Source organism: Rattus norvegicus, chromosome 10 (genome assembly GCF_021556685.1).
Source record: "Rattus norvegicus strain SHRSP/BbbUtx chromosome 10, alternate assembly SHRSP_T2T, whole genome shotgun sequence".
Classification (NCBI taxonomy): Eukaryota; Metazoa; Chordata; class Mammalia; order Rodentia; family Muridae; genus Rattus; species Rattus norvegicus.
In genome coordinates, this window is record NC_141543.1 from 85,398,487 (window position 1) to 85,421,504 (window position 23,018).

At 51.1% G+C, this 23,018-nt stretch overlaps 2 protein-coding genes across 3 annotated transcripts in view; one reads left to right on the plus strand and one right to left on the minus strand.

Moving 5' to 3' along the window:
• Positions 1–1,873: 1,873 nt before the first annotated feature.
• Acsf2 (acyl-CoA synthetase family member 2) overlaps positions 1,874–23,018 on the minus strand; it is a 42,103-nt gene continuing 20,958 nt past the window's right edge. The window contains 15 exon segments of the mRNA NM_001034951.3: positions 1,874–3,000; positions 3,362–3,430; positions 3,587–3,697; positions 4,187–4,328; positions 5,875–6,026; positions 7,301–7,408; positions 13,458–13,534; positions 14,612–14,703; positions 14,967–15,124; positions 15,268–15,363; positions 15,945–16,110; positions 16,232–16,350; positions 17,232–17,285; positions 17,511–17,639; positions 17,901–18,096. Coding sequence (NP_001030123.1) covers positions 2,950–3,000; positions 3,362–3,430; positions 3,587–3,697; positions 4,187–4,328; positions 5,875–6,026; positions 7,301–7,408; positions 13,458–13,534; positions 14,612–14,703; positions 14,967–15,124; positions 15,268–15,363; positions 15,945–16,110; positions 16,232–16,350; positions 17,232–17,285; positions 17,511–17,639; positions 17,901–18,096 — 1,720 coding nt within the window. The 3' untranslated portion in view covers positions 1,874–2,949.
• Chad (chondroadherin) lies at positions 8,073–13,265 on the plus strand. Of its 2 annotated transcripts, XM_087571065.1 has the most exons (5): positions 8,073–8,375; positions 9,643–10,314; positions 11,959–12,122; positions 12,359–12,504; positions 12,732–13,265. In XM_087571065.1, the coding sequence occupies exons 1-4, from the start codon at positions 8,196–8,198 to the stop codon at positions 12,498–12,500; spliced, it is 1,158 nt and encodes a 385-aa protein (XP_087427191.1). In that variant the 5' UTR covers positions 8,073–8,195; the 3' UTR covers positions 12,501–12,504; positions 12,732–13,265. The 2 variants fall into 2 exon arrangements, with proteins under 2 accessions (XP_087427191.1, NP_062037.1); NM_019164.2 differs by lacking the exon at positions 8,073–8,375 and having other exon boundaries at positions 9,494–10,314.

Consider the following 23,018-nt stretch of genomic DNA (forward strand, 5'->3'; position numbering starts at 1 on the left):
GTTTTGTTTTGTTTTGTTTTGTTTTGTTTTGTTTTGTTTTGTTTTGTTCCTTAGAGAAATCCCAGGTTGACTGATCAAAACTTATAGAAAATAAAAAGTGGATTGGTTGAAAAACATGGAGAGTGACAAACAGAAGGTTTCATTTGTTGGCGTTGTTGTTTTTGGACGTTTGTCATCGTTTCTTTCTTTCTTTCTTTTTTTTTTTTTTTCTTTTTTGAGACAAGGTCATTGTCGTAGGGTTTTACTGCTGTGAGCAGACACCATGACCAAGGCAACTCTTATAAACAACAATGTTTAACTGGTGCTGGCTCATGGGTTCAGAGGTTCAGTCCATTATCATCAAGGTGGGAACATGGCAGCATCCAGGCAGGCATGGTGCAGGAGGAGCTGAGAGTTCTACATCTTCATCCAAAGGCAGCCAGGAGAAGACTGGCTCCCATGTGGTTCGGAGGAGGGTCTCATTGACAGCCCCCATAGTGACACACTTCCCCCAACAAGGCCACACCTTCCTAGTAGTGCCACTTCCTGGGTGAAGCATATTCAAACCGCCAGTCGTTATGTAGCCTAGGCTAGCCCTGAACTTGCAGTGATCACTTTGCTTCTGTCTTCAAGTAGTGAAGTATGAGCTGGATGCTACCGTACCCAGCAAGACCACAGAGTTGGTTTTGTTGTTGTTTTGTGGGTTCTTTGTTTAGTTCTGTTGTTTGTTGTTTGCTTCGTTGGGTTTTGAGACAGGTTTTCCTGTGTAGCCCTCGCTGTCCTGGAACTTGCTGTGTAGACAATGAAGGCTGGCCTCAAATTCAGAGACCCATCTGCCTCTGCCTCCCAAGTACTAGGATCGAAGGTATGAACAATCCTGTCTTTTCTTCTCTCCCCCCCCCCTCTCTCTCTCCCCCCCCCTCTCTCCTTTCCTTCTTTTTCTTTCTTTTTCAAGTGGTTAAGAGTACTTATCGCTCTTTTGCAGGAGGACCTGAATTCAGTTTCCAGCACCTACTTGGTAGTTCAGAACCATTCCAGAATATCTACCACTTCCTTTTAACCTCTGAGAGCGCCTGGTAGGCATGAGGTGCATGAACATATGTTCAGGCAGAACATCCATACACATAAAATAAATAAATCTTTTTAAAAAGAAGTTTAAAGGAGCTGGGTGATGGTCTACACACATTTTATCCCAGCGATCAGGAGGCAGAGGCAGGTGGATCTCTGAGTTTGAGACCATCCTGGTCTACAGAGTGAGTTCCAGGATAGCCAGGGCTACACAGGGAAATATTTAAAACTGTCTCATAACAAAACACAAGAATAGTTTAATGTATACAGTGTTTTGCCTCTGTATGTGTGCACGTGCGTGTGTATGTGCATGTGCGTGTGTGTGTGTGTGTGTGTGTGTGGTGTGTGCGCGCACACATCAGGTGGCCCACAGAGGCCAGAAGAGGGAGCAGGACCTCCTGGAACTGGAATTATGGATGGTTGTGAAACACCATATGGGTTCCGGGAAGCAAGCTCTCCAAGAGCAGGCTCTTGACGCCGAGCCATCTCTCCAGCCCCTTCAGCGTCTCTTTAGGAGGTGATGGCAATTTTTTGTTTTGTTTTTGTTGTTGGTTTTCAAGAAAGGGTTTCTTTGTGTAGCCCTGGTTGTCCTGGAATTCACTCTGTAGACCACGCTGGCCTCAAACTCAGGGATCCTCACAACTCTGCCTCCTGAGTGCTGGGGATTCAAGGTGTGGGCCACCACCACCTGACTGCGACAGCATTGATGACAATGATTAAAGTTGGCTTTGGTCCTTGTTATACATATATGCGAATTAAAGTGCTGTGGGGAATGTACTTTAAAATGGGTGCACTGGATAGGATGTAAGTTACAGTCCAACAAGGCTGCTAGTTTATGGATTTATTTTTATTTATTTGCATACGTCTATGTAAGCATATACCACGTGCTGGGGGGGGAGGGGTCTGGAAGGCCAGAAGAGATCGTCAATCCCCTGGAGGTGGACTCAAAGGTAGTTGTGAGCTGCCAAAAAGAGTGCTGAGAATCCAACTCGAATCCTCTGGAAGAGCAGCCAGTCCTCTCAACCACCGAGCCCCCTCTCCAGCACTCAAAACTGTTATTTAAAAAAAAAATCAATAATTATTGGGCCGGGAGTGTAGGCCAGTGGGAAGGTCCTTATCTATTCATGAGGGGCTTTAGGATTCCCAGCCTCAGGAAACAAAGAAGCAAAACCGAACACTTATTTCAGGACTGATCTGTGGCAACGATTTGAAAAAATGATCAAATGAGTAAAGCATGCAAAAACCAGGCATGGTAGCACAAAGGACTGATCCCAGCACTCCAGAGGCAATGAGAACTCCGTGAGTTCAAAACCAGCCTGATCTACCCTGTACAACCAGGGGCACAGAGTGAGGTCCTGTCTCACGGGAAGACAACAAAAAACAGAAAGAAAGAAAGAAGAAAGAGAGAGAGAGAGAGAGAGAGAGAGAGAGAAAGAAAAAGAAAGGCAGCAGAAAAAATGGGGGTGGCTTGGAATTTCAAGAGGTCAGAGTGGGGCTTAGATTAAGTAACTAATGCACAGCAAAACGCTGTGAGATTAGGTGTGAAGGAGCTGGCTGCCCTCCTGTCTCTTCCCTTCTCTATCCCACAGGAGCTACAGAGAGAGCACAGCAGCCAGACACTGGCCAAACAGGGAACACTCTTTATGCCAAGTCGCAAAGATGACAAGCGGCATGAGGAGGACCCAGGACCCTCCTTTGTGTGGAAGGACGGAGAGGTTCTGGGAGGGCTGGGAAGGGTATGGGAGGATCCTTTGTGTGGGAGGATTGAGGAAGGCCTGGGCAGGCTGGGAAGGGCTAGGACCGCTCTCCTTTGTGTTAGAGGTCTGGGAAAGTCTGGGAGGATCCTCCTTTGTGTGGGAGGACTGAGGGGCTCTGGGAGGGCTGGGAGGGCCCTCCTTTGCTTCACAGTTTTAGATGTTGTTCCATCTGCTCTCGGAGTTTGAATTTCTGGATCTAGAAGAAAAAGGAGAGAGAGAGAGTCTGCGCTGTGGTGCTATGGTAACTAACCATCCTTGGTTTGCCTGGGAAGGACAGTGGGGGAGGGGGACAAGTACTAAACCTAAGAAAGCCCAGGGCAAATCAGGAAGAAGTGACTTCCGGGTCCTCCTATTGCTAGGCTCTTTGTCTCATTAAGGAAGGCGCTGGTGGGACCACCTAGCCTTTCTGCACCCAGCTCCACACGACCCCACACTGCCCCTCCTCTCCCCTCCCCTCCCTACACTACTCCTCCCTTCCCCACACTGCCCCGCCCCGCCCCACACTGTCCCGCCCACACTCTGCCCCGCCCCTCCCCATTCTTCTCCCCTTCACACACCTTTCCTGAGACAGTGAGAGGATAGCCTTCCACAAACACGATGTATCGGGGAATCTTAAAATGGGAAATCTGCAGACCAGAGAGGGAAAGCGTGAGGCTGGGCAAAGTCAGAGTGCTCCCCCTGGCTGGGGAGTTGGATCCATCAGGGCAGCACAACCTCACGGCCACCCAGGATGACTGGCAGGGAGAGGTAGGTGAGTGAATGAGGGTGCCTGGGGCTCCCACCTTTCCTTTGCAGAAAGCTTTGATCTCCTCCTCCGTGGTGGTCTCTCCGCTCTTCAGCCGAATGCAAGCGCAGATTTCCTCCCCCATCCGATCGTCCTTCACCCCAACCACCTATCCAAGGTCAGAGATAGATACTACACATCAAAGCTGGCCTGGCTAGTTTTTAATGTCAACTAGACACAGGCTGAAGTCATTTGGGACAGAGAGAACCTCAACCGAGAAAATGTCCCGACCAGGTTGGCCTTTGGGCAAGCCTACGCTACATTTTCTTGATTGATGATTTATGTGAGAAGAGATAGCTCACTATGGGTGGTGCTGTCCCGGGGCTAGTGGTCCTGGGGGTTATTTTAAAAAGCAGGCTAAGCAAGCTATGGAGAAGACAGTATTCAATCACTCCTTCGGTTCCTGATTCCAGATTCCTGCCTTAAATTCCAGCCCCGACTTCCCTTTGATGATGGACTATGATGCGGAAGTATGAGATGAAATAAACTCTTTCCTCCCCAAGTTGCTTTTTGTCATGGTGTTTTACCACAGCAGTAGAGACCTAAGGCAAACCCCTTCAGCTAAGCATAGAGCATCACTGGATTCTCAGGGTCTCACCTGCGCTTCTTGCACCTGTGGGTGCTTGTGGAAGAAGTCCTCCAGCTCTGCAGGGTAGATGTTCTCACCACCGCGGATGATCATGTCCTTCGATCGGCCCACGATCCTGCAGAAGCCCTGCTCATCCATGGAGGCAATGTCCCTGTAACAAGAAAGCCAGGCGTGGCCTCTTACCTCTGCTTTATTGGGCTAGTCCACTCGCTCTCTTGTTCATGCACTCACAGAATCGTTTACTGAGCATCTATTATGTGCCACCCACTGCTCTAGACTCTAGGAGTCCCAATAGGAACAAAAATACCTCTGGAGCCTACATGGCAGACTGGAAGAATGAAAAAAAAAAAAAACAAATCAGTGTAGCACCTGTCACATCCTCTCTGTCTTCTTATTTATATATTGGCTCCCCTTTATGGCTGGCTTCCTTTTTGAATCATTTAGGTCTCAGTTCAGATGTTTCCAGAGGCCTTCTCTGACCCTGGTCTAAGAAAATCCTTTCTCTCCACCACAGCCACTTCCTCTCCTGTGACCCCATTTGATTTTTTTGATGTCTGAGATTCTATTTCCTTCCACCAGACACGTGGGAAAGAGAAGCAAGCCCTTTCTCAGCTGGTTTCCTACTGCCCATCCAGCCGAAACCGCAACGGCACACAGGAGGTGCATACAGAGAGTGTGCGGATCTAATAAAGGACTTGGGTATGGGTCGGGGGTTGGCTCAGTGGTCGAGCACTTGCCTAGCAAGCACAAGGCCTTGGGTTCAGTCCTGGGCTAGGAGTGGGAAGGAGAAAAGGAAAGAAAAGAAAAGAAAAGAAAAGAAAAGAAAAGAAAAGAAAGGACCAGAGAGCTGACTGACTCAGAGGGTAAGAGCTCTGGCCGGTCCTGTCCTGGTGCTTTCATTAATAAACAACACACTGAAAACCGGCTCGGATTCTGGGGATGCAAATGCTGTGTGCTGCCCTGGAATCTTATCTCTGAGAGAAGTAGGTTCACACATTTTGACTTAGGGAAATTTTGTTGGTGGTGCTTGTTTTGAGACAGCCTCAGGAAAGTGACCTTGGACATGGAATACCCTGCTTCCACCCAAGCCCTGTGATTACAAACACATGCACCACCATGCCCCAGGACTATGAGACCCTAGGGATAGAACCCAGGGCTGCGTGCATGCTAGACAAGCAGTGCTCTACCCACCGAGCTGCAGCTACGATCCATTTTTCCCCATTATTGGACACAAGGTCTCTCGTAGCTCAGGTTAGCTCTCAGCTCACTATATAGGTAAAGATAACCTTGAACCCCTGATCCTTCGACTCCTCTCTACCATGTGCTGGGGTGACAGGCACGTTCAGTATACCAGTTTATGTGGTGCTGAAGACTGAAGCCAGTACTTCATGCACAGTAGACCAGGAACTAGAAACTAAGATACATCTCCAGAGAGCCTTGGAGGTACCCCCCGCCCTGCCCCAGCACTGGGGATTGGCTCTATGGTTCCCCATGTGGCACCCAAAATCTAGATCTACTACTAAGCCTCACCTCCAAGCAAATTTTGGAAACCAAGTCTTCAGTAGGGGGAATTGAGGGGAAAGGGAGGGATCCTGTGAGCTCTCGCTTCCTCCATGTGCTAGTTGAGTTTTCCTAACTCAGCCTTAGAACCCCGTCCCCACTTGGTAGCCAGCGCCCACATCATCCCCGTAGCTCACCCTGTCCGATACCATCTGTCTTGCCCAACCGTTTCGAAGGTCTTCTGTGGCTCGCCCCAGTAGCCCTGCATGACGCAGTACCCTCGGATGCACAGCTCTCCAGGCATGTTCAGCTTGGTCAGCTCCCCGGTCTCCATGTTCACGATCTGGGCCTGGGACAGGTCAGTGTTCAGCTTGAGCCTCCTGCTCTCTTGCTTTGGGGAACAGGTTCCTTGGAGATCAGGGTGGGGCGGAGGGGTTGCTTTTCTTTCTTCCCCTCACCCTCTAACGAAATGAAGCCGCTGGTTCTACTCATCTCAGTCCCGGGAAAGGAAAGAGAGGCTAGAGCAGATCTGTTGCCAAGAAGAGACCCACACTGGGTCTGAACCACGGGGAGGGTGTGTGGAGGGGCGCTGCATGCCTTTTAAATTCCTGCCCTGGTAGTTGGGGATTTAGCTCAGTGGTAGAGCCCTTGCCTAGGAAGCGCAAGGCCCTGGGTTCGGTCCCCAGCTCCGAAAAAAAGAAGAACCAAAAAAAAAAAAATTCCTGCCCTGGCTGTACTTTTACACAGGGTACTGAGGACAGGGCCGGGTTGTGAGCATCCTTGAAGGAGGCCTGAAGAGGGGAATGCCACATGCTGAATTATAAGCCATGTAGAAGGGAAGGCCACCGTCTCCCCTCTTTTCCCATAAGGCAATGAAGAACCTGAAGATGACCGCATGGCAGTGCCACGTGATCAGGAGAGGGAGAACCCGAAATTCTAGCAGACGAAGAGCCACGGCCAATGTGCCGTGTGCCAAGGGAAGGTGGGCCTGGGCACTTCCATGGGGGATGGGAAGAAGGATGTCTCCCGGACAAACCTCAGGACGCATCTCAAAGAGGGTGGCTGAGAAGCCGGTGTGTGGGCATTCTCCAAGGTACCCCCGAGAGGCAGGGAAACTCAGTGATATCTGAATAAAGTTACATGGTTGGGGCCAGAGAGGAGTCACAGCTAGGAGTCTGAGACTGAGGCGACTGAGGCGTTTGAAGTGTAAGGGACCTTCAAGGGACACACCTCTTGGGAAAAGAAGAGGTCATGCTCAGACAAAAGAAGAGTGAGAAGCAGAGGCCTGCAGGAAGAAAGCTACATCAGGGGAAAAAAAAAAACCTCCCTCTCTTCTGGCTCCTTTTTGAGACTGGTCTGGCTGCCCAAGACAGACAGTGGGCTTGGCAAAAACACACCTCAGACAGGAAGGGTGGCTACGGAGAGGTTCGGCTGGCGGCTGCTCAGAGCTGCTGTCCCAGCGCTCCCTCTGCTGCTCTTCCTGCTTCAGCCCACAGAGCGGGGGCCAGGTCCAGCAAGCCCCCATCGCTGGGGCCCTCTATATTTGAGTGAGCTGTTTGGATGTCTGCCGGAAAGCCCTCACGTGGTGAGAGGGGGCTCTGAGGGCATCCGTCAGGGGCTCACCTCCGTGTGAGGCATAATTCTGCCTACACTTCCAGCCTTCTGCTCCAGGGTGTCCTCGGGAAAGTTCATGAAGGTCACAGGACTGTTCTCTGTGGTTCCATAAACAACCTAGAGGGGCCAAAAAGACAGCTTGGAGGGAAGCAGGGGACAGAGAAGGGCTGTGGTGACCCACCCTAGGTAGCTGAACGGTGCGAACTGAGGTAAGTGAGGGGACAAGAGCCAGAGGTCAGAAGCCAGAAGTGCAGCTCTCTGCGGGGGACCCCTGGTCTGGAACAAAATCGAAAATAGAAGCCACTCTCTCCTGCCCAGGGTTCGCCCAGGGTTCCGACACCCCCTGTGATGCCCGTGGCTTCTGGCATCACTCGCACCCAGAGCTCTTCTCTCCACCTCCAGGTCCTACCTTCTTGATTTCAGGCCACAACAGCCTCCGTCCCTCTCTTCCTAGCCAAAGGCCCCATAAACTTGATGAGAAAGGCAGCCTGGCTTGCGATGGAGCTGGGAGTGGTACAGACCCACAGACACCACTCCCCTCCAACCTGGGACAAGTGCCTGGCCTTAGGGTGGGCACCCCGCAAGCTCTGGACACTTTCCTGTGCGTTTATTTTCATCAAAACAAAAATACAGCCACAGAATGAATTTAAAAGTCCCATGAACACGCATGTGGACACACACACACACACACACACACACACACACACACACACACACACCTGCAACCTCAGTGGTTAGAACATCCTGTGCAACAGAAAAACTAACAGCCAGCCTAAATACCACCAGAGAATATTCTAGGCCAAGAATGACCCCCCCACAAACCCCATTCTAGAGGCAAGGAGTAAGGGGAGCTTAGAAAAGTGCAGGCTTGAAGACCAAACCCCACAACTATGTATTGGGTGTCATGAGAAGGTTGATATCTTGTCCTCTACCAGGTCTCTGTTGGTGGCCTCCATTCCTGCACACCATCAAGTGGTGTGGTTCTGGCATAGTTGAGGCAACCCAGAGCTCATCCTGGGCCAAAGCTGTAACCTGCCTGCTTACCCTCCCTTCTCCACAGAACTCCAGACACTATGGCTGGCTGGTGAGTAAATGTAAGCCCGGTCTACTAGGGCGGGGCTGCCCATAACCCAGCATCGGGCTACCCAGGGTTGGTCGCCTGTAGCCAGCACCCCACCTCCCACTAGCTCACACAGTCCTGGGGTCATTGCCCAGCTTGGCCTCTGCCAAGTACACATTGGCGCCACTAGGCTGCCACTCTGAGACCCCCCTCTTAGGGGTGGGTCCTAACCACTGGTGAGGGGAGGATCCGGAGATGAGGATATTTGGGGGAGATTAAGGAGACTGCGCAACCAGACTTGTTCAGCGGCCTGTGGTCTCCAGGTGTGTTGCCAGCCCTGTGGTTCACTCCCTACACACAACAGTTCCCACATGTCTGTGTAGCCTTCAGCCCTAGAAAAGGGAACGAGAGTGCAAAGGACGGAATAGAAGCCCAGAGCTAAGAGAGGGGTCCTGGATAAGCCCACAACCAGGACCTCTTAAAGGCTTGGCGCCACTGGCTGGGAGAAGGGGCAGAGGCAACTGTCAGCTAGCATCATCAACCAGCCCCCCCCCCCTCCTTGGGATGAACCCAGGAAGGTTTACCCAAAAGCCGGAGCCCAACCCACAGTGGCTCTCACGCTCCGCCTGCGCGGCACAACAGCCCCATTAAAGCGCCGCCGGCTGGCCGACCGCGGTGAGACGCATCCGGCCGTCGGGCCCCACTTCCTCCCTCCTGGAGTCCAGGGTGACCTGTCTGCCAAGGGCGTGTGGGGGAGGGGGATGTAGAGACTCAAAGTTGAGCAAATAAATAAGTTCTGGGAACACCTCCCTCTGCCCAGTGGAAATTCAGAGGCCCTTCGACACACCTATCACCGTCCCCCCCCCCCACCTTCGGGTGTTGGCCCAGATAGAGGAGGATAGGGAAAGGTGCAGCATAACGTTTGCAAACCAGAGTGAAGGGGTTGGGGTTCAGGGGAAGGGTCCTCAACTCTACATATGGTCGCCAGCTGTGAAAAGAGCCCCCCAGCCATCAAGGACAGGGGCGCATCTCCGGGCGGGAGGGGGTTAAATCAGTGGCTTCGATGCTCCACGTAGTAGCTGGCTCCGCTGCCAACTGCGGTCAAGGCTGCCCTATAAATGGGCCGGGAGACCCGAGAGTCAGGACTTGTCGCTGCCTTAGCCCCCCAGCCCCGGCTCAAGGCGTCCTGATCATGGCCCGAGTACTCTTACTCAGTCTGGTCTTCCTTGCTATCCTCCTGCCTGCGCTGGCCGCCTGCCCCCAAAACTGTCACTGCCACGGTGATCTGCAGCATGTCATCTGTGACAAGGTGGGGCTGCAGAAGATCCCCAAGGTATCAGAGACTACCAAACTGCTCAACCTGCAGCGCAACAACTTCCCGGTGCTGGCTGCCAACTCGTTCCGGACCGTGCCGAACCTGGTCTCGCTGCACCTGCAGCACTGTAACATCCGCGAGGTGGCCGCTGGCGCCTTCCGAGGCCTGAAGCAGCTCATCTACCTGTACCTGTCCCACAATGACATCCGGGTGCTGCGAGCTGGAGCCTTCGATGACCTGACTGAACTCACTTACCTCTATCTAGACCACAACAAGGTGTCAGAACTGCCCCGGGGGCTGCTCTCCCCTCTGGTCAACCTCTTCATCTTGCAGCTCAACAACAACAAAATCCGAGAGCTTCGTGCAGGAGCCTTCCAGGGTGCCAAGGACCTGCGCTGGCTCTACCTGTCAGAAAATGCCCTCACTTCCCTGCACCCTGGGTCCCTGGATGATGTGGAGAACCTAGCCAAGTTTCACCTGGACAGGAACCAACTGTCTAGCTACCCCTCAGCTGCCCTGAGCAAACTTCGGGTGGTGGAGGAGCTGAAGCTGTCCCACAACCCTCTGAAGAGCATCCCCGACAATGCCTTCCAGTCCTTTGGCAGATACCTGGAGACCCTCTGGCTGGATAACACCAACCTGGAGAAGGTAGGTGCCCTGGCGGCAGTTCTCACGGCTCCTTCTGGGATGCCATACTAGTACCACATAGGAACAGCATTCCCTCCTCCTGGACTCCTTGCTTTTGACACACCTCCTCCCCATCCCTCCCACCCTCACCTGGTGGCTGCTTCTCAGCAGTGCTCTCTCCTTATAACAGATGGACTGTTCTGGGCCCGCAAATGGCCTCTGGGAGGCATCTGCCCCAAACCCCACAGTGAACAGCAGATACCTCTTCCTGCTGGGCTTCCCACCCCTCCTTTGCCATTTCCCCAGTCTCCATTAAGCCTGCCATCCCATAAAGGAAGGTTTGTCTACTGAGGCACCTTCCAGAAGCTGAGAGAACACAAAGAGACCCTGTTCCCGGTGGGTGCTGGCCTGTGGCACTAAGGTAAAATGAGGGGCTGGAGGAAGAGTTGGGGAGCAAGTACCTTAAGGAGAATTCTTCCACGCCCTCAGAGACCCTGATGGATGCCCCCCCATTCCCTCTGTGGGTCCAAACACACTCAACTTTATGAGTAGGGAAACCAAGACTCAGAGACCAAAGGCTTCACCAAATTGCTGGCTTGGTGCTCATGCAGCCCGTGAATGAACACGTGATCCTTGGCACAAGCCCCCAAGTGTCTCCTCTGGGCACAGACTGACTGTCTCAGATAGTTTGTTGACTCTTGCTTTCCCCAGTCACCAGATCCCCAACCCCTCAGTCCTTCCTTCCCTGGGGTGCCCAGTCTAACCTGGTGGGGGTTGTACGGGAGCAGAATCCTTTTCTGGGAAATAGAAAATCACCCCGGTACACAGTTTCAGCCAGAAGGTTTGAGCAGAGACCATAGCAAGGTGGAGTACAGTTTTGTTTGTAAAAACGTCACATCCCTCCCGATCTGGTCTGAGAGAGGTCACAGATATGGAACCTAGGGCAGAAGCCAACCTTTGTCTGGGTAGATGGAGACTTCTGGGTGGATCTTCTTTAGCCTGGCCTCACTCCAGCTGAAAGTGGACCACCCTGGTGCCAAAATTGTGGGCAGTAGAACAGCATTAGAATGAGGGGGCCAGAGAGACTGACACCAGGGCTCAGATGAAGGCACCATACGTTCCCTCTGGAGCCTTCCATCCTGGCCAAAGTCCCCACCGAGGTGGCTCCACAAATAGCATCTAGCAGAGGGCAGAAGAGCAACGAAGACAGGATTGCGGGAAATCCTGAGACCCTGGGGATGTGGGGAGTCTGTATCCACTGGCCATCCCACCAAACACTGACCAAGTTTACTGTGTGCCCGCCTGGGCTCTCAGAGCCAAGCTCTGGCTGCTCCCCAGACCCAGTGTTTGTGCAGGGAGGGTGCTGCCTAGGAGGTGGGGGACAGGGTGCGGTTTGCAGCTACTGTTTACAAGCTAGGTGACCCTGGCCAAAGGACTGAACTTTTTCCATTTACACATTGGAAAGGACCCCTTCCCTCTCAAAAGAGGTGTTGTGGATTACATCATTCAGAAAACTGCTTGGAAAATTGTGGCTCCTCAACAAAGCCGGTGCTTGTGTCCAGGGAAAGATCCTGGTCGTCTGAGAAGAGAGCCAGGAGAGCCTGGAGACTGGGATTGAGGTGCTCACTTCTGCCTCCCTTAACCCCACCTCCACCCCACCCCCAGTTCTCAGATGCTGCCTTCGCGGGCGTGACCACACTGAAACATGTCCATCTGGAGAACAATCGCCTGAACCAATTGCCCTCCACCTTCCCCTTTGACAACCTGGAGACCCTCACTCTCACCAACAACCCATGGAAATGCACATGCCAGCTCCGTGGCCTTCGACGGTGAGACTATTCCTCCATATAACCCCAGTTTGTCCTCCACATGATGGTCCTGTGATAAACAGCCTGGACATACATCCTAGTCAGCTACCTAGCAGGTCAGGCAGGTACGGAGTGGCTCCATTCTCTCACAACTCCAGATTTTTCTAGGGCCAATAGTCTATCCATCCTGGTCATTGTCCCTTTCCCAAGCCCTCCCACCCAGCTTCTCCAAGCCCAGCAACTCTTTGTCTCTGTAGGTGGTTGGAAGCCAAGACTTCTCGACCAGATGCTACCTGCTCTTCACCAGCCAAGTTCAAGGGTCAGCGTATTCGTGACACGGATGCCCTCCGCAGCTGCAAATCCCCCACCAAGAGGTCCAAGAAAGCTGGCCGCCATTAAACAGGTGGGGCCGGGTAGGGAGGCCACCACCGTCTGCCTTTGGTGCTGCCCCATTTCCAGATGGGGTGCTAGACCCTATGACACCACCTCTGGACGGGCAATCAGAGCCTCTGTCTTACAAGAAAAGGGAGGACTGGGTGTCCTCTCCAAGGGCTTGGCCTAGGACGTCCCTGGTTCCCTTTGATGCCTCTGGGTAATTGGAGTCCTAATCCCCATCATTCCTCACTGCAGGTCCTGATCCAGCCAGTCCTGGTGACTGTTTTCCGCTGGAGAGACTACTGATGTTCCCCCTACCATCCGCACCTTCTCCCACAGCCTCTGTGGATGCACAGAGCTACCCCATACCTAGGTACATCCTGGCAGGGGGCACTGGACTCCCTATAGCCACCCCGGTTCCACCCAGTGGGGTCCTAGGGAGGACACAGAACTCCTCCCCAGCCACTGTGCCTGGGATCTGCCATGGCTCCTCTCAGAGAAGCTATTATAGAACCTCTGTCCATCTGTCTATCGGAGCTAACCAGTGGTCATCGGGATGACCACATTATTACCACCTTCCTCAATTCCCTGCTCCCCTGCCATTTGGAAACAAACATCAAGCCCTTGACCCACCCTGATTGCCAGAAAAAATTTCAGGCTCATGCCCCAACTGTGCCAATCCCCCTGCCTGCCAGGGCGTGCTAACAGGATACCAGTAGTACTTGGCTGCATACCTTTCCATGCTGTATTTCTGCCCCGGATTTCTATAAACATAAATGTCTGTGTGTACAGCGTTCTCCTCTCACCTCTCCCTACCCCTGCAGCATGTGTTAGGTAATAACTCACATCGTCTTGATTTACCTCTGCTTCCTGGAGCAGAGAGTGAGCTAGAGGTTCCTCTTTGGCCTGGCTTGTCAGTCCCTACTCACTACCGGCCTGGCCAGTTCCCAGCCGGACCATGGGGCCCTAATGACCACTCACCACCAGCTCCTTCATGTTCATCTTGCTGATGATGGCTCGAATCAATTCCGGGGGTGCCAGGGACCCGGCAATCACACCTGGATCAGGAAGAGGGGCTGATGGGATTGATGGTAGAAGCCTGTAATGCCAGCTATTTGGGAGGCTGAGGTAGGAAGGATTACAAGTTCAAAGTCTGATTGGGATACAAAGTGAGTTCCAGGACAGCTTGGGTAGCTTAGTGAAAGCCTGTCTCAAAAACAGGAAGGCTGGGGACTGTTCTGTCATAGAACACTTGTCTAACATTCAAGAGTCTCTGGGTTCAATCCTCAGTACCACACACACACATACACACACACACACACACACACACACACACACAGAGAGAGAGAGAGAGAGAGAGAGAGAGAGAGAGAGAGAAGACAGACAGACACAGACAGAGACAGAGACAGACAGAGAAAGGCAGACAGAAACACAGAGACAGAGGGACACAGAGAGGGGGAAGAGAGAGACAGACAGACAGAGACAGACAGAGAGAGGGACAGAGATAGAGACAGAGACACAGAGAGAGATAGATAGAGAAAGGTAGACAGACAGAGACACGGGCGGGGGGGAGAGAGAGACAGCCAGACAACCAGACAGAAACACAGAGACAGAAAGAAGGGCAGAGATAGAGACAGAGATACAGAGAGAGAGAGAGAGAGAGAGAGAGAGAGAGAGAGAGAGAGAGAAAGGCAGACAGAGACACAGAGAGGGGGGAAGAGAGAGACAGCCAGACAGCCAGACAGAGACACAGAGACAGAAAGAAGGACAGAGATAGAGACAGACACAGAGAGAGAGACAGAGAAAGGTGGAGAGACAGAGGGACACAGGGGGGAGAGAGAGAGAGAGAGAGAGAGAGAGAGAGAGAGAGAGAGAGAGAGAGAAGCTAACACATGTCTCAATTCCTAAGGGTTGCTAGACCCATTTCACTTAGACTCATGCAAAGGGGAGAGACCCTGTGCACTGGTAAAACACATAAAAGCTGAGATTGGCCCAGCATTAGGGGACACCTGAGAATTGCCCCTCCCACCTATATTTCTACAGTGTCTTTCCTACCTCCTCTATAAAAACCTGGCTTCACCGGGGCTGTGGAAACCGACCTTCCCCAAGCCTTTCTGCCTTTGACGGAACCTCACCTCCACGTATGGTCGTGAAATCGTAACTGGAGAAGTCTGGCTGATTCAGAATATCCACAAACATCGTGGGTGTGCCGTATAGGAGGGTGCCTCTGCACAAAGGAAGGCCACAAAATTAGGTGTAGAAGTGAAAGGACCCCTTTCTTCCCACCCCTTATGAACTCTCAGTGAGGGCCGAAATTGTAGGGAACAGAAGCTCAAGGGGCGGGGGGACCTGGTCCTCTAGTACCCACTCCCACCCACCCCAGGTCTCCTGGCTGAAGGAAGGAACCATCTCAGAAAAGGAGGGTGGGTCCGGGAGTGAGGATTTGAAGGGTTTTATCAGCCCACAGGTGGCTTGTGCACCAATGCCCACTTCTCTCTGCTGATGGCTTCCAGTGCCTTCTTGCCATTGAAGCTTGGAGAAGACAGGAGGAGGGTGGCACCATGCACCACAGACACCATTGTGCCCCCCACGGAGCCCAGGCAGTGGTACAGGGGGCAGGGCAGGACCATGCGCAACTCCTCTGCAGTCTAGAGATGGAGACAGGAGTCTGCGTCTATCGTGGAGACAGTTCTCCCAGCCAGCAGGGGGAGCCCGGCAAGCTGTCTCAGTCCTTGCCCAGCTGTTCCCCCGCAGCCTATAGAAACCTCACCAGGGCCCATCCCAACCTCACCTTCGCGGGCATCTTCAGACGCTGGCCAATCAGGTTGGAGTTGTTTACGATGTTGTGGTGGGAAAGAGTGGCCCCCTTGGGGTTTCCAGTTGTCCCCTAAGAAAATAAGTAAGTGACAGCTTGTCCTTTTTCTCCGTGTTTCCTTCCCATCCTTGGCCACACTCTGGGCCGGGGTGGGTGGGTGGGGGCGGCGCTGGGGGCGGAGTCAGAAGAGTAGGATATGGTTGTCCTGAATCCATTTCCTCCTTTTGTTTATGCACAATGAGCTGTGCAGGGCCACATGTCAGCATCCAGAAGAGAGCACAATACCTTCTTCATCCCGTTTACATGTCATATAAGCTGGCACAAAGGGCTCTACCACTGACTGGGTTTAGGATCTCTCTCTCTCTCTCTCTCTCTCTCTCTCTCTCTCTCTCTCTCTCTCTCTCTCTCTCTCTCTCTCTCTCTCCTTATTAGTGAGCTTTCTATGAGGACCTAGGTGGGAGATGTAACCAAACAAAACCAAACAAGAAACCCCAACACACCAGCTGCTAATTTTGCTAATTTTCTGAGGCAGAAAGAGGGCTCCAGGTCGGCAGTGAGGAGAGAGGGCTGCTCTCATCTTTCTGCCATCTCCCTCATCCCTGGGAGGGGCCTCATGGCAAGGTACAGGTTGGAACTGGAGACTGTTGTCCTACCGAGGTAAACTGGATGTTGATGGGGTCATAACAGGACAAGAACCCCTGGTGGTACCGCAGCTGGGCTAGGTTCTGTTCCTTGCCACCGGCTGCCACCACTTCATCCAGGAGCAGGGTCCCCGGCAAAGGAGCATCCACTGAGATGACTGTAGTCAGGTCTGGGAGCCTAGGTGACAGAAAGACGGTGACGAATGTCTAAAGGATAGCCCAGGAAGACATCAGCTCCACCTCGGAAAGGAGGCGAGTGTCTGAGATGTCACATGATATTGCACCAAACCAAGACTTACCTCTCACTCTTCAAGGCCCCTGGCTGGGCCTTTTCTAGCTCAGGACAGACCTGCTTCAGGATGTTGTAGTACTGCTGGGTCTTGAATTGTTTAGGGAACACAATACCTTTGCAGCCTACCTGTGAGAGAAGACATCCCCTCCCTGTGGTCAGCAGGAAGCCCCAGACTTAGAAGCCCTCAGTAGTCAGCTGTTTTCTTTCTTACATATCTGAATAGCTATCCTGACACACCCACATAGCAACACAACACACACCACTGCCGATGCACTCACGTGCACCCCACTCCAATGCGCGCGCACACACACACACACACACACACACACACCAGTCTAAAAACATATACACCATACCCCTAGACACATATAATCACACACACACACACACACACACACACACACACCAGTCTAAAAACATATACACCATACCCCTAGACACATATAATCACACACACACACACACACACACACACACACACACCAGTCTAAAAACATATACAGCATACCCCTAGACACATATAATCACACACACACACACACACACACACACACACGCACACACACACACACCCCTAGACACATATATTCATACACACACAAACTACCCTGACATACACACTCCACCCACAACACCCATACCAGCCTATGACTGACCCTCTCTGTGGAGCTAAGACCTCCTTCCAAACATACGAAGCATGAGGAAAGACATTCCACAATGCTACCCACTAAGCAGGCCCTTTCTCATCCAATTAACCTCCATAAAACAGCATCTGAAATGACACTCTCCGGGCTGGAAAGATGGCTCAGTGGTTAAGAGCACCGACTGCTCCTCCAGAGGTCCTGAGTTCAAATCCCAGCAACCACATGGTGGCTCCCAACCATCTGTAAATGAGATCTCATGCCCTCTTCTGGTGTGTCTGAAGACAGCTACAGTCTACTCATATATATCTTTAAAAAAACAAAACAAAGAAAGAAATGCCCCTCTCTGCCAGGAGCAAGTGGTACCTTTCTGAGGACATATTCCAGTTCTGAGGCCTGGTAGGCTGGGTTCACAGACACCTAGGGGAACAGAGAGAATATGCTCCACACTCTCACAACTCCCCTCAGAAGAGGCGAGGCAGCACGAGTGCCTACTGAGTGTAGCTAGGGCTCTTTGGTGAGCCAGGGATGAAGGCACCACCAAGCCCAAAGCCAGACAGAACTGGTTTAGTTCTTTATGGAGAAGGTTCCCCTTGAATGACACCCCTCCCCATACCCAGTCCTGCCAGGTAAACCCCTTCTTACCAGGATGATGCCTGCTTGGGCAGTGGCCAGCTGAATGAGCACCCACGCATAGGAGTTGGGTCCCCACATACCCAGCCGATCACCTTTTCGGAGACCAATACTCAGAAGACCAGAAGCAGCTCTGTCCACCTGGTACAAACATAAGAGGATGACGGGTGAGGTAAAGAGAAGCAGGGAGGGACCAGGAACAAAGATTGCCAGGCCTTGGTGGATTCAGTGCAGTGAACGTGGGGACACAGTAAACACATATTTCAGGAAGTACTGGGACAGGAAATATGCAGATTGCTTCTGCCTCTGTCTCCTAATGCCCACGATGGGGTCCCAGCTCTACTCAACTACAGCATCCAGGAACCAGCAGTCGCTCTTTGAAGGTTCAGGGTCAGTACTCACCTCCTCCTTGAGCTGTGCAAAGTTCAGCCTGATGTTTTCATGGATGATAACCAAAGCCTCTCTGTTGGGGAACCTCTGCGCCGTGGCATCAAGGCATTCGCCCACAGTTTTGTTCACAAGATGGGAGTCAGTGTGGCCCTGGATGTAGCTGAGGCCGCCGATGGGCAAGGGGTTGGTACAGTCCACCATTCCAGAACTGTGGAGAGAGAGGAACCATGGACTGCCCAGCCTGGTACCAACAACTGGCCAACTTGGCTAATTAGGAGTCCAGCTGTTTACAATACATTGGTAGTTGAGGGCTGACAGGTTTTCTTTAGGTGTGTGTGTGTGTGTGTGTGTGTGTGTGTGTGTGTGTGTGTGTGAGAGAGAGAGAGAGAGAGAGAGAGAGAGAGAGAGAGAGAGAGAGAGAGAATCTACTGTACACCAGCAGGCTGGTCTTGAATTCACTATGGTTTAGCAGGGGATGTCCCTGACCCTCTAGGGTGACAGGCATGCACCAGCACATCCAGTTTCATTCTCTGCTGGAGCCTGATGTCCCCAGATCTTGTCAACTTAGACTGTTCTCACTTACACTCCTTTCCTAATCACGACCTTAACCTTCAAGCAGCAGGCTGGGGACAAGGCCATCCTAAGCTGGGGCCAAGGGGCCTCCTGCACCTTCCTGGAAATGATGAGGTGCCCAGAGGTGACTGGAGAAGCCGATGCAGAGACACCGCCCCTGCGCCCTAGCCCCTGCCTCCCCGAGGCTGACAGTTGCTGTGGTTCTTCCTAGGAAACCAGTGAAGCCCATGGTTGGACCCAGAGCTGGGTCCAGGGTTTTGGGTTTCTCAGCTTCTCGGTGGGCCAGTTGATCTCTTCTGGGTCAGAAGTCCAAAGACATACTAGGCAAGAGGTTTAGGGACCAGATGGTGGCACTAGGGAAGATTGCTGAAAGGTCTGAGTAAGAACTGTGTGCCTGGGGGCTGGAGAGATGGCTCAGTGGTTAAGAGCACTGACTGCTCTTCCAGAGGTCCTGAGTTCAATTCCCTGCAACCACATGGTGGCTCGCAACCATCTGTAATGGGATCCAATACCTTGTTCTGGTGTGTCTGAAGACAGCTATAGTGTATTCATATAAATAAAATGAATAAATCTTTAAAAAAAAAAACCACAACTATGTGCCTGGAAGAGAGTCCCACACTCCACTGGCAGAGCCCCAGGCCTTCACTTTAAGATGCTGTGGCAAAGCAGAGGCTACTGCATCCAGAAAGAACCACAGTACTTAGACGGTATGGTGACCTCAAGCACCATACGATGGCAGAAGAACAGCTGGTGCCCCAGTCAGGATGTCTTATGCCAACTCAGACTATCCCTGGAAAAGAAACTCCACCTCCTTTCCATCACCCTCAGGAAACGGGTTTCTTTTGGCACACACCTGGAATCTCAGCAGCTGGAAGGCTGATGAGAGAAGGCCAGCCTGAGCTACATGTGGCCAGCTCCAGTTACTATGTAACAAGACGACCATGCAAGACAGGTGAGAATCATGATCCCCCATTCTCAAGGTAATTAGCAGAGATACCAAGGGCCAGAAAGGATGGGGAACAGCTAAGTTGTTAGTGGAAGCCAGCACAACTGCCAAGTGTTACTGTCAGGCCTGTTCTACCTGCCCTTTCTTTGTATTCATCTCAAGTCCAATTTATGTACTTCTACCAAGTGACACAGGAGGGTAGGGCAGTGTTAAGAAGAGAGCAGTTTCTCCAGCGTTAAGAGTTCTAGAAACTCAGGGCCGGAGAGATGGCTCAGCATTTAAAAGCATGTGGCTGCCCTTTCCGAAGTTCCAGGGTTCAATTTGCAACTCTGTGCCTAACAGATTATCTCCAGTTCCAGGGGGGGGGGGGGGGGGGGAATAATCAAACGCCCTCTTCTGGCCGCTGCAAGAATTGCATGCATGTGGTACGAAGAGGTAAGCACAGATCAAAAAAAAAAAAAAAAAAGCTCATACAACAAAATAAATAAATAAAATGTTTTTAAAAAAGGAGTTCTAGAAACTCATACCAGTATAATTTGCTCATAAAGAGAGGAACCACCCCAGTCATTTAGACAAGTCAAGGGCCTGAGCAATTTTACTTCTCTGCACACACCCTGAACACCTGGCCCCAAAGCGCAACTGGTTCTTTCTTTTTATGTTCTTTAGATGAATGTGTGTGTGTGTGGCGGGGGTGGCTTTTAATAGAAATGTGTGTTTCCTAATGAGGATGGGAGAAGCTGATAGAGTTGGAGGACTGCCCATCAATCTATCTCAAATAATAAGAAAAGTAACAATGTCGCTTCAGTTGGGAAGTGCAAGACCCAAGGCACTCTGCAGTCAGGTGGGACTGGAGCCAAGTAGGTGCTGTGAAGGATCAAGAGACAAAGCCGAGCCTCTACTAAAGGTGCCCTTAGAGAGTCGGTGTGGGAACTCGAGCCCAGATCTGTTTTCATAAGAGAACAAGGAAGCTAAAGAAAAAACAACATTCTCTTGACTTTTCTCCATGTTGGCAACTCATGCATTCACACTTCATGTGTAGACTAAGTGTCTGGAACATAGGAAATACCCCAGCAAACAACCAACTGAACATAGACATCGGGGCCCAGGGCTCCAGCTCAGTGGAAAACCATTTGCTTGATATATGTGAGGCCCCAGGTTCAATTCTCAGCACTGGGGGGGTGGGGGGGGGAAGCAAAGCAAAGGATCTAAACACACATCTTTTCAACAGGCATATAACATGCAAATTAAAACTACTACTCTCTTTGAGGGGCTAGGAAGACGGCTCAATCAGAAAACTGGTTACCACACAAGCATGACGACCCCAGTTTGAGCCTTAGAACCTATGTAACCGGCTGATGCATGCCTTTAATCCGGCACGCAGGAGGCAGACACAGGTGGCTGGCTGGTTGTGAGTTCAAGGCCAGCCTGGTCTACAGATTGAGTTCCAGTACAGCCAAGGATATACAGAGGAACTTGTCTCAAAATAACCAAAGCCAATAGTAACAAAGCAAAACAAAACCAGAAAAACATTATCCTAGAGGGGGTGTGGGGGTGTGGGACAGGAGGATTCCTGGCTCACTACTAGCCAGAGAACAGCAAGCAGGCCAATGAAAGGCTCTGTCTTAAAAACCAAAGTAGCTAGAGCTGGGGGGAATGATACTTGAGGTCATCTGGCCATATATATATATGTATATATTCATATGTATATATATGTGTGTGTGTATGTATGTATATATGTACATATGATCAAGTATACACCTACAGCATAAACATGTTCATCTGTGTGGGCATGTAAACATATGCATGCTATTATGATGAGGTACTAGTCCATTTGTACTAAGAGGATAGAAGGGAAAACACAGAATCCGAGTAAGTGACCCTAAGGGTCATGAGGCTATGCAGAAATTGGAATCCTCCTCCATTTCTGGCAAGAGTGTAAAAGCTTTTGTTCCACCATTGTGGAAAATTGTGTGTTGTCCTTCCAAAGGTGATGCATATAGAGTCATCACGTGACCTAATAGTTCTACTTGTAAACTCCTCCCCCACCTCCAACCCTCAGATCAAGTGCTCAGATTGCTCAGTAAAAATGACAGGAGGTTGGGATGGTGGAGACAGCTGTTGATGAGGTCCTTGCCAGTCAACCGTGAGGACCTGGATTTGGTCTTTGGTACCCATGTCAAAAGTTGGCGCTGTGGCCAATGCCTGCAACTCTCAGGGAAAGGAGTTGGTCCAGCGAGCCAAACCCACAAGCCCCAGATTCCGTAAAGAGGAGATGGCTCAGGAGGTAAAGGCTCTTGCTCCCAAGCCCTAGGACCTGAGTTGGAAGGAGAGATGACTCCCACAAGCTTTGTACACACACACACACACACACACACACACACACACGAAAAAAGAAAAAATAAGGTAGAAAGCAATTTAAGACACTTAAGTTGACCTCCCGCCACAGGCATAAACCCCAACAGGCACTCACACCCCGCCCTACCCCACCCCCATGAGAAATTGCAGGAGAACCTGTCTAAAGCTTTCACTTACCAAATAAAACTCAACTGTTTGCCTGGAAAATTAAAAAGCCAGAAAAAAAATGAGATAATAGCCTTATTTCCTAAACAGCTCTGTTTCAGTCTGAATCATAATGAAGCCCACCTGTCTTCATCCTTATAAACACACCACACACACACACACACACACACACACACACACACACACACACACACACACACACACGTGACCTTTGAGGCAGTGTGCAGGAAGTGCCATAGAGAGTTTGCATGTAGAAGGCTTTGAGTTTGATTCCTAAGGGTGGGAGTGGAGAGTAACCTCACATAACCCAGTGTTAACTAATCTCTTTCCACAGTTCCACTCCGTCCACTTGGGAATGCTCGGTCTGCTTTTTGTTCTCTGTTCTCCCTTGGGTAGCCCCTCTCTGTTTACACAGCCAGCCTCCTCTACCCAGGCTGCCACTCCTTTAACAGAATGCGGCGTCTTAGGAATGAAAACAGGTTGTTGAGAAGTTTAAGCCACGGAGCTAAGGATGTGGCCCTGTGGGTGAAATATTTGCTCAACAGGCTCGAAGCCTGGGGTTTGATCAGCAGAGATCACAGAAACAGGACCTGGTGGCTCAGGACTATAATCCCAGAACTGAGGAGATAAAAGCGGAGGTTCAGAAGTCAAGGCTTTCCTAGGCTTCATGAAATCCTGCCCCATTCATTTAAAAGAAAAAGATATTAAAACAACATTGCTATAATGTTTTTTTTATTATTTTTTACTTTTTTAAAAAAGTATCTGAGTGTGGCAGGGTATTTGATCTCACTGGGTTATTTCCTGGGAAAATCTGTTTTTAGTTGTAGTGTGGTTCAGCTTAGGACACACCTTTAATGCAAGAGCTCTCTGCTTGGATACTGTAGACAGGATTAAATAAAGTCACCCATAGGGGAAGAAGCTGAGCAGGCAACCAGTTGACAGGAAGTGAATGTGAGATTAAGAAAAAAAAATATGCAGGGTAAGGAGGAGTCAGGAGTATGGATAGAAAGACACACAGGAAGTAGAAGGGAGGGACATTCAGTTTGAAGGATAGTTTTTTGTGCCAACGAGAGGGGATTTGTTCTGGGAAG

Coding starts and splice junctions, on each gene's coding strand:
- Chad (XM_087571065.1), top strand. CDS start 8,196: ATGAGAAGGTTGATATCTTGTCCTCTACCAGGTCTCTGTTGGTGGCCT. Junction 8,376..9,642: donor CCAGACACTATGGCTGGCTG/GTGAGTAAATGT, acceptor GGTGATCTGCAG/CATGTCATCTGTGACAAGGT. Junction 12,123..12,358: donor CAGCTCCGTGGCCTTCGACG/GTGAGACTATTC, acceptor TTGTCTCTGTAG/GTGGTTGGAAGCCAAGACTT.